Below are 15,852 nucleotides of genomic sequence, written 5' to 3' on the forward strand. Positions count from 1 at the left end.
AATTAATCAGAGATGACCTTTCCAACTGTCCCTGCTTGAGAAAACCCAAGGCAATGTTTTGAAGAAGAAAGGATGAAATAAGTATCAGCACACTCAGGCTAGCTGACATAATAATGGAATAATTTAGATCAGAAGGGGTTTCCAAAGATCTCCAGTTCAATCCTCAAAAAAATAGGGCCAAATCAGATTACAGTGACTATCTCCAAAAAATGAAGTTTTCACAACCTTTTTGAGCAACCTGTTCCAGTTTTCTAACTACCTTCAAAATGAATATATTTTTTTCTTATATTAAATCAGAATTCCTGTTTTCCAGCCTACATCCATTGTTTTTCATGCTTCCACTAGGCATATCTGAGAAGTCTAGCTCTATCTTAGCTTTCTCTCTTAAGGCTGAGCAGATCCAGCTCTCTCAGCATCTCCTCGTATGTTATATGCTCCAGCTCCTAATTAACTTGGTGGCTCTTTACTGATCTCCCTCTGGTAACTCTATGTCTTCCTTTCAATGAGGATCCCCAAACCGGACAGTACGGTATGCCACATGCAGCCTCACAAGTGCTGACTAGAAGGGAAGAATAACTTCCCCTGAACTGATGGCTATACTCTTGGCTAATAAAGTCCAGGATGCATCTGGTCTTCATAGCTACACAGGCACACTTGATGGCTCATGTTCAACATGTTACCAGCCAGACCTTTTCTACACAGCTGCCTGCCAGCCAGGTGGTGCCCAGTCTGTATTGTCCTGTGGAGTTATTCCATCCCAGACACAGTATTATGCATTTACTTTTGTTGAACTCCATGAGGTTCCTATAAAGCCAATTCTCCATACGGTTGAGGTCCCTCTGAAGAGTTGCCCTGTACTCCATTGTTGCCTCCAATTTGGTACCTTCCACAAAGTTGCTTGTGGTGTCCTCTATCCCATCACTTAGGCTGTTAAAAAAGTCCTTAAACAGTATTAAGTCCAGTGTCAGACCCCTGTCACTAGTAAGTGGTCCCCAGTCATGCTTTGTACTGCTGATCACAATCCTTTGGGCCCAACGGTTCAGTCAATTTTCTACCCACTTTAGTGTTTACTCAAGCAGCCTGTATCTCATCAATTTGGCTATCAGAATACTATGTGAATCCACCCTGAATCCCTTGCTTAAGTCAAGTTAAATGGCATCCACTGCTTTCCCTTTGTCCATTGATCCAGTCATCACAGAAGAAAATCAAACTGGTTAGGCAAGATTTGCTCTTGGTAAATCCACATTCATTATTTCCTATCACCTTGTCCTTCATGTTTTTGGGAATGGCTTCCAGAAGGATCTACCTCTTAATCTTACCAGAGACTGATAAGCATCAGCAGAACTAGGATGTGAGCTGTGGAAGGGACTGCAAGATAGCCCCATTTTTTCCTCAACAGTGAACTGTTAGATCAGCTCAGTTATCTGATGTAATGTCACCTACAAAATAAACTCTAGGTTTCACTAAAGCAAAATGTTTTGTCTAAGTAATAAAAAAAAAAATGCTATTAAAAACTCATAAAATAAAAAAACCTGGCAATAAAGTAAAAAAAAAACAACTGACCCACCTGAGCAACTGAATATTTTGGGGCTTTCAAGCCTTCTCACAACCTTTAGTTTGGGTACTAAGAAATCATGAGTCTGCCTTGTATTGGAAATAAATTAAAGAACACACAGAACTTATGAGGCATTAAGGTAACCAGAAAATGGGTTTAATGGATTTTTTTCCTAAATAAATAGGAAATGTTAAAATCCTGTAAGTAACTGTGCTCCAAATCTGAGATATTCAAAGGAGCTCTGGTGCAGGATATGCTCAAATTCCACAGAAAGTCAATGAGATGTAGTGGCTGACATCTGGGTCTTCGGAAATTTTCCGTTCATCTATAAACATGCTCTAAGTTCTCCTTTGGCTCTTTCCTTCTCCTTCCTGGACAGTCAAATTCTAAGCAGGTGGGCAGCATTTGCAAAGCCAAAGGAGGTAACAGACTCCATAATATCTAGATAAGCCTCTACCATTCTGAATACCCTCACAGCGAGTCTAAAGGAAAACCTGTTCATTCCCTCAGAATGCACCAAAAGGCAAAGCCTCTTCACAAAAACCAATGTTATAACCTTCTCTTTTCTGATCAAAACATGTGAGCAGTGAACGTATTATCAATATGTTCACAGAAAGGATTAATTCCCTTCTGGTTTATAGGTATCACTGAGATGAGACTGCCTTGTCAGCAGTCTGTCTGAGTTGCTGAAGGGTAAGAATGGTAATGAGAAGACTGAAAAAATTATTTCTTCATCTGTCATTTTGATTGGTTTCACTGTTATGTTGCAAATTTAAGACAGATTTCAAAACACCAGCTTCAGCAAGCCTCTATTCCAGACATTAATCATCAGTCTGCATTAACTCCTATTTAAATACAATCACCCACATGTTGTTCTTAACTACTCCAGTATCAATGCACAGAAAAAAAAAAAATCCACAAAAGCAGGACTTTTGCACTCATCCACGTTGGTCCAAGGGTGGCATAAATTTTGATCTTGCTTACAAACCCAAAGTAAACAGACTTAAATTAGTGTCAAACCAGATAGAAAATAATCAGGTTTAGAAAAATGGGGAAGCCTTAGCATAAATAAGATCAATATTCTATTTCATTTTGGCTCATTTCACAAATGCTGTGTTGAGCACTAAGAACTCCTTGAATGTCTCAAAAGGTGTTGGTTAGAGAGTGGGGGTTTGATGTTGCTTGTTAACCCATGCTTTAAAGGCTCTCAGATGGAACGGTGACTCACCTCTAATAACTCCAATAATAGCAGGCCACTCAAAGTTCAAAGGCACCTGCTGAGATTCCCAGTGTATAGCTGTCTCTAATCTTTGCACCAGCCCAGGTAATGGAAATGTTATGTAGTCACCTCTAAGCAGATCAGTGCTTTTGAAGTTATTTCTAAACACCAAAGTTTTAAAAGAACTTACCATCAGCAGTTGCTGTTTTCTCAGCTTTTGGGTTTCTAGAGCCAAGCCAGTAAGATTCCTGCACAGGGAAATACCAAGGCTGTGGTAGCCCATAGTCCCCTAAAACAAAAATAAGTAGGTAAAGTGCACTTCATAAACACATTCCTTGGTAGGCACAAATTCATCTAGGTAAAATCTGAGCTATAATTATAAACATTTGCAGTCCTAGTGTTGCATATCAGAAGGTCAAACCATCCAAGTACCTGACAGAACAGATTTTGTTTACGGATTTTTTTTTTCTTCTGCACAGGAGTAAAATATTCAGAAAATATGTGATCTGATTTGCCGTACCTTTTCTTAAGTAGAACGTGGTTTAATTACAGAATTAATCTACTCTCTACATTGGGACAATTTGAATCTTCACCAACCAGGCAGCAGCTGTCAAGGAACACCCTGACTACTTAAGATAGGATCCCAGCCTCACTCAGGGATTTTCTTCTACGGCCCACTTAACACTCGAGAGTTGACATGAATGAAAAGCTTATTATATTTACACTTAATACCTTGGGCCTGAATTCACAACTGGCAATGAGAAAAGAGACTCTGGCTATTATTTCAGCACACAGCCTTGCAGGAAAAGTGACAACAGAGCAGTCATTTTCTTAAGCAGAAATGGGCTTTTTTGGTTACAGGTTGATTCTGTTTTGAAAATACAAAGTACAATAACATTATCAGTTCTTGTCAGGCCAGACTAGAGCTAGTGCAAGTCAACCCTGCTTTCCTGGATCATATTGATTTACAGAATGCAGGAATTTGAGCTGCTATGTTTAAAAATGGCATCCTTGTGAACCCAGATGTTATTGGTCTTGTGCTACTTACTCAAAATAAGTAAAGGGAATTTGTAATGCTCACTGAAAGATGGTCAGTTTTTCTATATTGAAACCCACTGTTTATTAAAATGTCTGCTTATTTTTGACTTACCAAAAATACCCTGTATTTCAGGTGACCACTTGTACTCCCATTAGTGCACACAAACGCTCTGTCTGCATCCATAAGCAGTTTGCCTTGCACTTGTTATGGACTGGATTATACCCCTTTGAAGCTGGTGGCTAAAACAACTGCTTCTCATTCAGGATGAATGCAAAACCCAAGTAAACTTCATTATGGAGCAGAATGTTCAAATAGCCAAAGGTCCAGTGTGCCAGTGGGTGGTTGGTTGCAGAGAAAACTTGAGCAGGATCTGAACCATACAGTTCAAAGGATTATCTAGGGAACTCATATAGTAGGCTCAAAGACTACAGCATTAATTTGGTAGGTCTGCATGTGTGTGATAAAGAAATGCTATGAGAAATTCCACAGGAACAGAGGAGCAAAAAGCCAAGGAGACACTCAGAGCAAATACTGGGAGGAAATGAAGCTAATGAATAGAAGCCCTTGGAGGCGTTACTTTTGTGTAAAGCACTGGCTGAAAAAAACCAACTTGGATCTATGAGCAAAGAAACTCATGTTGTTTAATTCCTGCTGTGTTCATGGCAATAGTACATTGTCCGTTCTTTTTTAAATAAACAGAGTTGCAACATGGGCTTCTCCAAAGAGGAACTTTTAGTAAAGTTACTGCAAATCAGCTTTGAAAATAAGTATATTAAAATTGCATTAAACTTCTTTGTGAGGACACATTTTTTAAAAACTGAAAAGGCATTAATTTGGTGTCGCATAGCTCACTTCGGTAGGGACAAAACCAAAGCATAGGTCATACTTTAATTTTGAAGCAAAATATCCTCAGACACATCTAAAACCATTTAACAAATCCTTATCTTTTCTTGATTTGGATTAACTATCATTAATGATGTGTGCAGACAAGCACCATCTTACCCTATACTTCATTAATTTTCCTTCGTAACTAGAAAACCTGCAATATCTCAAATTCTGATTAACCACTCAAGCAAAAAAAAAAAAAAAGAAAAAAAAAAAGAAAAAAGCCATCTGCCAAGAAACACATTCTGGAACTGCAGTTCACATGTGGGAGTAATAAATTAATGAAAAGAAAGCTCACTTGCTTGGACAGCATAAGAATCTGCATTTATTATATTGTAACAATATTCAATAAGAAGCAAGATAATCATTTAAGGTACAAGGACAAACCATTTTCTCACAAAGAAAATTCCCAAACTTTTAAACTGATAATCCTTTTGTAAACTCACACTAAAACCAGGATGCCCATGTAGAAATAAAATAAATCCACACAGGAACTTTCACAGCTGCCTAGGACACAGTATATGTCTCAGAAAATAGTACCATCCTTTAAGAAACAGTTGGCCTGATGTGACCATAGTATATATGTGAACTAGAACTGTTATTTCTATATTTTCAAAAATCTTAAAAATTCTCACAAGAAATGGTTGAAATCTCTCGAAAGAAAAATATGTACACAAATTGGGTTTTAACAGATATTTTTTAAGATCTATTTTCTATTTAAATTTTAAAACAGGACTAGAAATTGCATTCTCTTTCTTACTCTTTCCTCCTTTCCCATTCTTTTCAGGACTAAAATAAGAGAAAGGAAAAAGAAAGAGAGAAAGTGGAAGCCCTGAATAAACCAGTGGTGCTATACTGGATAAGACTCGTGGTCTGCAATGTCAAATACCCTTTTTCTGACAGAGAAATACTCAGAGACTGATTAGACTAACACAGTTTACCACAACTACCACTACTTTGTACGAATAAGAAAGTGACATACCAGGAAAAACATTATCAAGATACCAAGAAAGTATTCCATAGAGAAAAGCATCAAAAAGCATCATTTTGATGGAAAAAAGAAAACTATATTCATCTCCTTCCAAGGGACTGGTTCTGATGTTACCCCACTGTAGGCCAAGACCTTGCTCTTCATAGCGTGACAAGTATTCTGTACCAAAACCAAAGGCTACTTGAGAGACCAAACTCTGGAATAAAGGAAAAATTACATTCAATTCAGACAGATGGACATTTTGTAAAGCAAGCACAACAGAAGATGACCTTTAGAGACTGGACTTCAAAACTTGATAATGCCTAACAAATGATCAGGGAAAAGTGGTTTCACTTTTATATTGGACTGGGATATTTAATCCTCTGAACAGTGGCAATTCTAACTATTTAGCCATAATAGACTGAATTCAACCTTGTCTGCATTTCTGTAGCTACTAGGCAACCTTCACAGCTTGTTTTTTTCCATTAATATCGCTGTTCAGAAAATACTATAGATGAATCTAGAAGTTTGCAGTGTACACCTTTGCCTATCTTGGAGAAACAAAATATTTCCTGAGTGTACGGGGCAGGGCCACTATGAGTACCAAGACAGAAAGTACACCAGATGCTGAGGATAAGGAAAACCACAACCATCCCCTCCCCTGGTGTGTCTGCTACCTGGTTCTTACACAACAAACTAATAAACCAGTATAGTATCCAAACATCCTCTTCAAAGTTGGATTGCAAAAAAACAGAGCAAGAAGTGATATAGTGCTGTTTCACAGGGTATGTAGTTCAGCCAGGAATGCCAGACCTTAGGAAAATGAGGGGACAAGAGGGATCCTAACAGCAGCTTTTAGTGAGGCACTATCATAGTGTGCTAAGTAAAAAATGTTTGGTTTTCAGCAATATATTTATTGTTCAATTACTTTACTTGTCCTTAAACTATTTTTTTTTCTTCAGGCTCCCTACACATGTCTACCCCACCCCTTATGCTTTCTAATTAGCTCTTTTTCAGAGACTAACCTTTGAACAACAAATATAAGACCAAATGTATCAGGAACAGAGAAGAATATTCATGACTTGTGGCCAGCAAATATCCTTTCTTACATGGATGCCGCCTCCTTCACTTTAGGGTGAGAAGAAAGTTGTCTTTCTGCTTAGACTGTGTGCTAGTCTCAAGATTTCTTCCCAAATCAGAACCTGTCAAAGGCCAGCCCTACTCATTTCCTGACTTAATGACAGGATCAAGTTTTGCACTTTATTGCCTTAATTGGTAGAACTAAAAATGGTATATACTACATCTGTACAGTACATCAGTTAAAGCCGATTCATAGCCATATTTACACTTAGTTACAGCTTTTAAAGTATTTTTTCTTTTTCATTAGATTTCCTAGTGTAAGAGGAGAAGACAGTACTTCTCTTTTACCTAGGTTGTTAGAATGCTCAGCAAAGATGGGGAGACTGGATTCAAGCACCCACTCCCCTTCCTGATTCATTGGGCAACAGGAAATCAGTCGGAATAATTTTGTAAGTTCACAGTTCCATTTCAAAAAAACAGCAAGAAGTTTCCAGCTTCACTGAATTAATTGTTAAGTATCTTACCTATAATGGAAAAGAACCAAGAAGAAAGCACTGCATGGAGAATGTCTACAACTTCTTAGATGGAAGATATTTCTCAGAGCTTTCGAACTTGGGTTCAAATCCTAACTCTATGTTCAGGTAAAGAAGGAACATGAACCTGAGGTCTTCTCATCCTTAGATATTACCCTGTTAACTAGGTTATAGCACATAAGAAAGATAACCAAACCCATTTCATGAATTGCCTTTGTATTTATTAAACATATCAGAAGAAAAATTTGCTTTGACTTATAAGGAGGTGTTTTGAACATTATGTTAATTTCCTAGCATTCAAAAAGTAAAGTAAATTTTATTGAATATTCTAAAAGCCATGAAAATATTTCTTGGTCACTAGGTCTGCTAAAGGCTTATTCACTTGCAATCCCTAATTATTTGAGAGAGATTCAGAGGTGTCCCCCTCTGAATCAAAAAAGCAGAGAGGAATAGGTGTGCAATGCTTTGTTACTCATATATGCACAGTGAGAAGGGCAACTAAAATTTGAACCCAAAGATACCATATAATCAGTGACAGGCTTACTGCTAGGATCTTCAGATTAACAGTCATGCGGTCTTGCCAGACAAAGCAGACAATGTGGGGTAGGTACAAGGTGAAGTAGATGACTCCACTGCAGGCAGCTGCCAGATTTGCTTTGGAGAAGAAGGTGCTGAACAAGAAACACTGCATTATGGTGGCTGTGGTGAATGTCAGTAGGAATAGAAAGAAGAGAAGTGGACTGCTATAATGTAGTACTTGTCCAGACTATAAGCAAAAAGAAAACAGAAAAATTTAGTAGTATTGCCCCTTTCTGAACTAGCAGAAAAGGTCAGAATTGCCATTGACATGTAACATGTAATGAGTAATAAGCCAGCCCTTCTTACCTAATATGAGTTCTAGCTCTCCCAGGCAGTAATGTTTCAACACCCAAGGTCATTACAATAACAAATCCTTCATCTAACTTCATCCCTGCTCCCGGATTGTGACTTCAGGTTAGTACAATAGACTGTGGAGTTCATATGCATATTTGATGGCTGAATTAAGATCATAACTGATCACAGGGGCATTCTGTCCCTGTCTTAATAAGCAAATGATTCCAAGCAAGAAGTGCCTGCTTAGAAATTCATACATTTTAAATAAAACTATTTGAATTATCATAATAAATTTTCATTGATCTCTTCTCATCTTCTCCTCAGTCCACTTGCTCAATGTGCAGGAAAGACAATGTAAGGAAGCCTGACAAAATGCATCTTAAAAATCCCCCAAACAAACAGGAAAATTATAAAGCTTCTGCACCTGAATGATATTCAAACTCCAGGAGGGTATCACATCTGAGGAATCCAAGTTTCTCAGAGATCCTTGTGTACTAACCCACCCACTGGGTGAACTTTTATTGACCTTTCTTCCTTGTAGATTAAACACTCCTTATCAAGAAGATCATGAACTGCTATTATGTATTTACACCTAAAAAACAATGTTGAGACCTATTTATTAGGCTCAACTTTGTTTTGAGCCTTAAATAAGGCTCAAATAGGTCTATAAGGCTATGAATAGGTCTCAACATTGTTGCAACATCCCACTGGGCCTCTGAGACTGATTTCTTTATCAACAGTGATAACAATCTCTCATAAGAATGTATTTACAAAGGTGCCTCACGCTGGCATAGTGAAATCCAGGAAAGGAAGTGAATCATAGGTATGAGTACACTCCTCTCTGGTATTAATTACCTTCTGATTTTTAATTAAACCAGTGTAGCAAATAAAGTAAGCTTTCTCTACCCACCCAAGCTGTAATGGAACTGCAAAGAACTAGAACAACTCATCAGGACAGGCTGATAAAATAGAGTGGATTGAACCCTCACTATGCATTTATACCAATACCAGTTCCCCACATCAGAAAAGATGCAAGGGCATTCTTCCCTATCAAAATGCTAGAGAGTAATAAAACTAAATGCTGCAGCTAGGAGGAGCTTGGTTCTCAGGTAACAGAGATAAGAGGTAGTACTTAGAGACAACATCCAAACTGTCCTGAAAAGTTACAAAAATTACAGCAACTCTGAGTTACAGAAGTAAAAGTTTGTTGGTTTGGGGTTTGTTTTGGTTGTGGGTTTTTTTTCTTTTCTTTTTTTTCAGGCTTTCCTGAAAGTTCTGTCCTTGCAGTCTTTTTCCATTGAAATAATGGCATAATTTCTAAGCAGGCAAGCACTTAATATTACAAATGAATCGTATATGGTGAATTACACCACTAAAATTCTTCATATTATGATCCCTTCTATTTAAAGCAACAATTATTATTTATTGAGAGATCTGCCTCTGTCTATAGGAAATACAATATATAATCAGCTTGATGTAGTGTTCTGTGGGGGATCTCAAAATAAATCTTACAAGTGAATTTATCTTTCTGTCTCTGCCAAGTGCTGATGCTGTCACGAGGTCTGCTTAGAAGAACGTGCCTGCTACGTGCTGCGATCAGAACAGGCCAGCAGCTATTCACATCTCTCTATGAATGGCTACTGTTCTTCCTCAACAGCAAACTGTTATCAGCAGTGCAAACAGAACAGTGAGTTTGAAAGTGTCAATCCTTACCATAATCAGTGCTGTGAGGAGGAACGTGCTCACAGCCATCATGACAAAGCTGTCTAGGAACCAAGTGCACCAAATCACCCCATTAGTTATACCCCTGTTCTTCATAGCCTCTTTCAGACGCATTTCCTTCTCCAGCACTATGCTCTTCACAGTCATGGAAACTGAATATATCCAAGCTAGCACCATGAAGATGGGAAAGGTGCGGTTTAAGGTGATCATGAAGCTACCAAAGCAAGAAGGGAGAAATGTATTAAATTCAGATAAAACAGAGAAATATTGAGATGAAAAGCAAGAACAGAAAGGAAAAGGAGTGGGGAAGAATACATTTATCAAACATGGGACTGGAAATTCTCAGTCTGAACATCAATAACACGTTGCTGGTGAACTTCACAAGCTACCTAAATAGTAAAGAACTAACAGTTGCTACACTCCCATGAAACAGATAAATGTTATTTCTATTTTACAAAGAGGTTCTAAGGGTTACTGAAGGCTACAAAACATGTGGTGGCTCATGAAAATACATCTCTCTTCAGAGTGAATTGCTGTAATGCTTTTACTATGATGTACAAAGAATATTTTAAGACATATGCTAATGTTAACAATTTGGGAGTGTCACTGTGGTTTTATGCTCCTAAAACTCACTGGCAAAAGAATTCAACAAATTAAGCATTGAAAGCATCAGATGCTGCCAGCAAGGCTGTTGAAATTCATACAAACCATGACTCAGGGAATGCACTGTGACTGTCCCACATAGTACCACTTCCAAAATGACAGTGCTGGGACAGGCTGCAGTGGGTGGCCCTTCATGAGCTGTGATGAAGGTGCTGCTCCCTTTCTCTGTCCCTCCCCCCATACTCTATGGCTGGTCAGCCCTGGCAGATGATCCTTGGTGAAGCACTGCCCCAAGTGTGCTGTCAGGATGAGGAAGAGATTTGGGGGTGAAAAAGCTGAAAATATTTTGCATTAATTTAGGATTGCAATTTTTCAATTAAATTACCCCCAAACCCAAATGGACTTAATTCTTTAAAGCCCAAAAGCTTGGAGCTGCTAAAACCAAAAAGGAGCAAAAAATCTTCAGCTTCCTAAATCTGACCCCTACAGAACTACAGTTTTGCCAAATGCTATCATAGCTACTTCATTGTCGAAACAAATGGAAAATCTTCACTTTACCAAAAATTCCTGAAGAGCCATCTGGCCTGCTGACACAAAGCCATGCTTTTGTGGAATGGCCTGGGCTACACTGGGTTTTGCCTGTTGGTGGACACATGTAACCCAGCACAAGGCCATGCATAGCACAACATACATGTTTACCATGAGAATGCACTTGCTTCACTTAAGCAGGCTCTCTGCAGAGGCCATCACTGGGTTTGGATATCAGCCCTGAACTGTGTGTGTCTGCTGCAGGCTTCAGAGAACCTTTGCACAGATGGGGTTTCTGCCTCAGCACTATTCTCAGTGGGGAGGAAATAAACAGCAGGCTTGCCAGGGCAACATTTCATCAGACTAACAGGTAATGACTGATGGGAATGACTGCTCAAATTATGTATGTCTGCAGTCTGCCGTTATCTGAAGTACTAGCATTTGCCTGCACAGAGCACACTGACAGAACTATGAAATTATTTCTATAGTGGGGGTTTTTTTCTCCTCTGGAGTGACATGTATACCAAGACAGCTGCAGTAGCACAGATTGCAGCAATGGAGCAGGCACACTGTGAACAGGGAAGAGGCACCGCTTCATAAAATCTGGAGCACATGTGATGGTTCAGGCAGTGCTAACAGGGGCCACAGCATTCACAGCCCCTCTGCCTCCATGCAGCCACGAAATCTCCACACCCAGGAGCACAGTCCCTTTCTTTTCTCATTACAGAGCAACAAACCACCTCTTTCTTATTTAGGTTCTTTATTCTGCTCTTCACCAGGGAAGGAAACTCCTGGTGCCTGCAATAATGAACTGCAGCCACAGTCCTGGAATCCTTTGCTAGATTCATGTGGGATTTAAGACAAGAAACAGTCAATCTACATAAAAAACACTGACAGGAATTAGGGAGAAGGTTAGAGGACAACAGGTTATTGTTGAACACTAGCATCCACAAGAGAAAGAAAAGAGTTGATGTTAACAGAAACAAATGCTATATATCCAGTTTAATTGCAGATACTAGGCAAGTAGTTATAAATGGAATCCTGTTTAGGGATCTCGTTAGGATTTTGGTAAGAAAAAGTTACAAGAGCCTAAATTTCTTGGGATTCTGCAAGGCCTGTAGGTGTCTTCAAAGACCAAAACCTACAGCTTTGTGTATTGGTATATCTAGACATGATTAAGTCTAGGGTTAGGGTTTGGTAATACACTTGAAGAGACTAGGTTGTTTGATTCTTCAAGGCTTACAGAGATAGCAAGAGAGGTACCAATTCCATTGGGACAAGCATTTTCTGTTCAATTTTTCTTTAGGAAATGATTATTTGGATATAAAGAAAGCTGGGGTTTAGAGATGTAATTAGGGAAAAGAAGCTTACTTGAATGGATTCTGCACAGTTAACTGAAGGATGCAGTGTTTGTTCTAACATGGGTCAGTGCTTTGTATTCAGTTTTGCTACAGGCACTGGTCATATGCTATAGCATGAGACTTAGTTTTAGTTAGATAAAAACTTTTTAAAAGATCACATTTTTGCTGGGTCCTGTGTAATCACAGAGGTAGTTCAAGGGCTGATGCTGTTAAGGGTGTCAAAGCGTTATAGTTGTGGTGCCCTGTTGACAATGGATTCTTGGCTGTAATCAATATGAAGCTTTAGGTTAGGTTATTATTACTGCCTGGAAAAGTAAAGCCCAAAAGTCCCAGATTATTTTTTTTTTATTTTGCATGATATGCAAAATTGGAAGAAAACTGCTTTTAAGGGGGCCAGTTTTGTGTTCATTTTAGGTCTGGACGCTGCTTGCCTAGATGCAACAAAGGCCAGGATTGGGATTAGGGGTAGCATTTTGGCAAAGGCAGCTTCTGGAGTCTGGGTTATGACAGGATAAGAAGAATAAATTAATTCAGTTTTGTCTCAGTTACTGCTCTTGCATATATACCTTAGGACTAAGGTTAGAATCGGTGCTTGAGAGTCTTAAAGCACCCAGCAACCCAAGTATTCATCAGAATTAAGACAAACTGCTTTTACTCACACATCATCCACAAAACATGGATATGGGATTTGCTGCAGATAAATTCCTAATGGCACTTCAGCGTTGGTCTGGGTCTTTATAATTCCATGCTCAATCATGTCTTGAAGATATGCAAAGCCTCCCCAGATATAACGTAAATCATCCACAGGATCAGCTCTTGGACCAGGATCCCAGTACCTCAAAAGAAAATTCACATGGAAATCATTTGGGTAAACAGTGGCTTTAGGGCAGGGGCAGATGGGGAAAATAAATAAATAAATATTAGCTACTGAAATTGTAGGGGCACTGCCTGGAGTTGTCTTTTCTAGATTTTGCTCTGTCAGGCCACATTGCTTGAGCAAGTATATGACCTGGAAAGTTCTTTTGTTTCCTTTAATTTTCTCTGTGCTGACGCAGAATAGCAATTTTGGCCAAAAATGTACATAAATTAATCATGGAGCACAGTAACTGTTCTAGAATAGAAATAACTGTATTTGGAATACTGTATCCTTGGAGATGAAACTGGAACAGCTAGACTACAACTACGACACCATTATATTCCTCCATGTAGACAATCCTGAGAAATTATTTCTGCTTTCCCTTTAAGTGAGTCCATTTGAGGGGAACTTGAGGAGGAACAAAAGAGAAGTTCTGCTATCCAGGTGGAGGACAGCTGGGTCACAATCCACTTAGGACTTCCTTATCTGCCTCTCCCAGTGATGGATCCAACTAAAAACTTAAGCAGATTACTGGACAGTTACTGAATAGATTCTGAACAGAGTCAATCCCTTTGCAGTGTATCCATGCACCTGCCCACTGCCTGGCTATCACAAGAGTGATATCACTTGTAGCTAGAGATGATTGTGCATGGCATTACATACTAACTATTGGAGAATATTGTTGCATTTCATGCATGTATCCAATGCAGGTTCTATATATCATAATGTCTCTCATATTCATGTTATGGCAGGGAAGAACTGAGAAGGAACCATCACTTACCTGTCTTTGATTTTGTTTGTTTTCTCCACTGCATCTATGTCCATCCGGATCTTATATTTCACATGTGGTGGAAGACTGCTGGTTGTCGGCTCTATGTCTGGAAAAACCACACCAGCCCAGAATTTGTTTTCCTCCAGCAGATGAAGGGCTTGATGAGTCAGCTGAGTTTCATCGAGATAGCCTTCAAATTTATCCAAGGTCAAGCACTACAAATAATCACAAAGAGAAAAATCACATAGGAATAAATTGTAAGAGGCATATATTAAAGCAAACATCAGTGGTTGAAAACAGAAAACGGAGGTAGGTTCATCTGAAGTAGTTGCTATTTTCAGCTTTAAAAGCTTATGCTGAAACTATTAAAAGTTGACTCTCTCCTTCCTGAAAGCTTCCCCATTCTTAGTCTAATTCTTATGACAAATTCAAAACACACAGCATTATCAATACAAGCTCAGAAACATTGTTGTCCCTAAAAAGAACTGTAAACCTCAGATTTAGCACTGCTGTGGTCAATGTGGGTGGATGGAGTAGTTTTGAAAGCAGCTTATTCCTGATATTTAAAGATCACCTCCTCTAAGCTCAAGAAGCGTCCCTCCTGACAAGAAATCAAGCAAGGGTGGCCACTAAAGCAGGAGCTGCTGTTGCAACTTAAGTATGATGGGGCAAATTTAGATGTACCTGTACAAAAAGTATAGCCAGTACTAGGTTCAGCCAAAGTCTATTGTGCCACAGTTACTAATTAGATAGAATGAAAAAAATTTTTAAAATATATTTAAGCTACTGTAGTCATCCAGCCATGGAAACGTGAACTCTGCCACTTAGACTATACTTGAAAGGTTCCCTCAAAAAGGCAAATATCTGAATTGGAAGGGCTAAAGCTGCAGCACAGATGAGGTCCCAACATCAGGAACTGTTTCCAGAGTCTGCATCCAGGAGATAAAATTAACTGAGCTATAAAATAAATCTGGCCACAAAGGCTTTTTAGCAGTCTAGTTGAATCAAAACATTATCCTTTTTCAAGTTTTGGGACATTTTTTCAGCCTAGAAAGTGCCTGAGTGAACACCAGGGAACTAAAGGATGACTGATCCATAAGAAAAGCACATTAGCCATGGACTTCAGCTGAAAAGCACTTTGTCAAGTGAAGCACTGGGAAAGTCAGGGCATAAATTTGAATCTTAACGTCTCTTGGGTATTTAGGCATTTATTCCTATTTAATGCCAGTCAACTAGTCAATTGATCTTACTGATAATATTGTGTCCCTACCAAATTCTGACATTTGATTAACCTGCTGGCTTAACATGCTTCAGCTATCTCAATAATAAAATGCAGTTTACCCTTCACAACAAACTGCCTTCTTGCTTAGTCTCTGTCATTATTGTGAAATGTATTACTATCACTCCATATACAAGACACCAAGTCATCAAAATCTAAGCCCTTTATGTCATCCCCCCCATTTAACTCCTACCTAACTGGCATTGTAAGACAACAAGATTGTGAACACTACAAACTCTATCATTAGTTATCTGTAACATTACAGACTTAGGTTTGTATATTTAGCTTCCACCCTTCAGAACTGACAAGACATTACCAGAGAGTAGAAGTATTTAACCCCCTGATGGACTGGAAAGATACTTATTGAATTACCTTGCTTCAAAAAATTCCAGGAGGCTAACTTGTTTGATCTTATCTCCTTGATCATCTCTTGCAGGTCAATAACCAAAAATTACTCCACATCAAAGTGCACATACAGACAACTTCTTATTTAATGGGCAGATATCTTAAAGAATCCTTAATTTAACCTTTCCCTGTAATAAATCATGCTCTGTTTCCTTTAAAACTTGAAGTATTA

General features: G+C 38.7%; 1 protein-coding gene across 4 annotated transcripts in view; it reads right to left on the minus strand.

Moving 5' to 3' along the window:
- Window positions 1–15,852, minus strand: part of ABCA4 (ATP binding cassette subfamily A member 4) — an 86,774-nt gene that overhangs the window by 35,550 nt on the left and 35,372 nt on the right. For 3 of the 4 annotated variants that reach the window (XM_049807310.1, XM_049807311.1, XM_049807308.1), the window contains 6 exons: window positions 14,006–14,211; window positions 13,028–13,204; window positions 9,868–10,090; window positions 7,826–8,047; window positions 5,681–5,885; window positions 2,965–3,063 (listed from right to left, as the gene is read on the minus strand). In XM_049807310.1, coding sequence (XP_049663267.1) covers window positions 2,965–3,063; window positions 5,681–5,885; window positions 7,826–8,047; window positions 9,868–10,090; window positions 13,028–13,204; window positions 14,006–14,211 — 1,132 coding nt within the window. The remainder of the gene's footprint in view (window positions 1–2,964; window positions 3,064–5,680; window positions 5,886–7,825; window positions 8,048–9,867; window positions 10,091–13,027; window positions 13,205–14,005; window positions 14,212–15,852) is intronic. The other variant, XM_049807312.1, reaches the window with a different exon arrangement.

This window comes from Accipiter gentilis, chromosome 8 (genome assembly GCF_929443795.1).
Source record: "Accipiter gentilis chromosome 8, bAccGen1.1, whole genome shotgun sequence".
In the NCBI taxonomy this organism is placed as follows: domain Eukaryota; kingdom Metazoa; phylum Chordata; class Aves; order Accipitriformes; family Accipitridae; genus Astur; species Astur gentilis.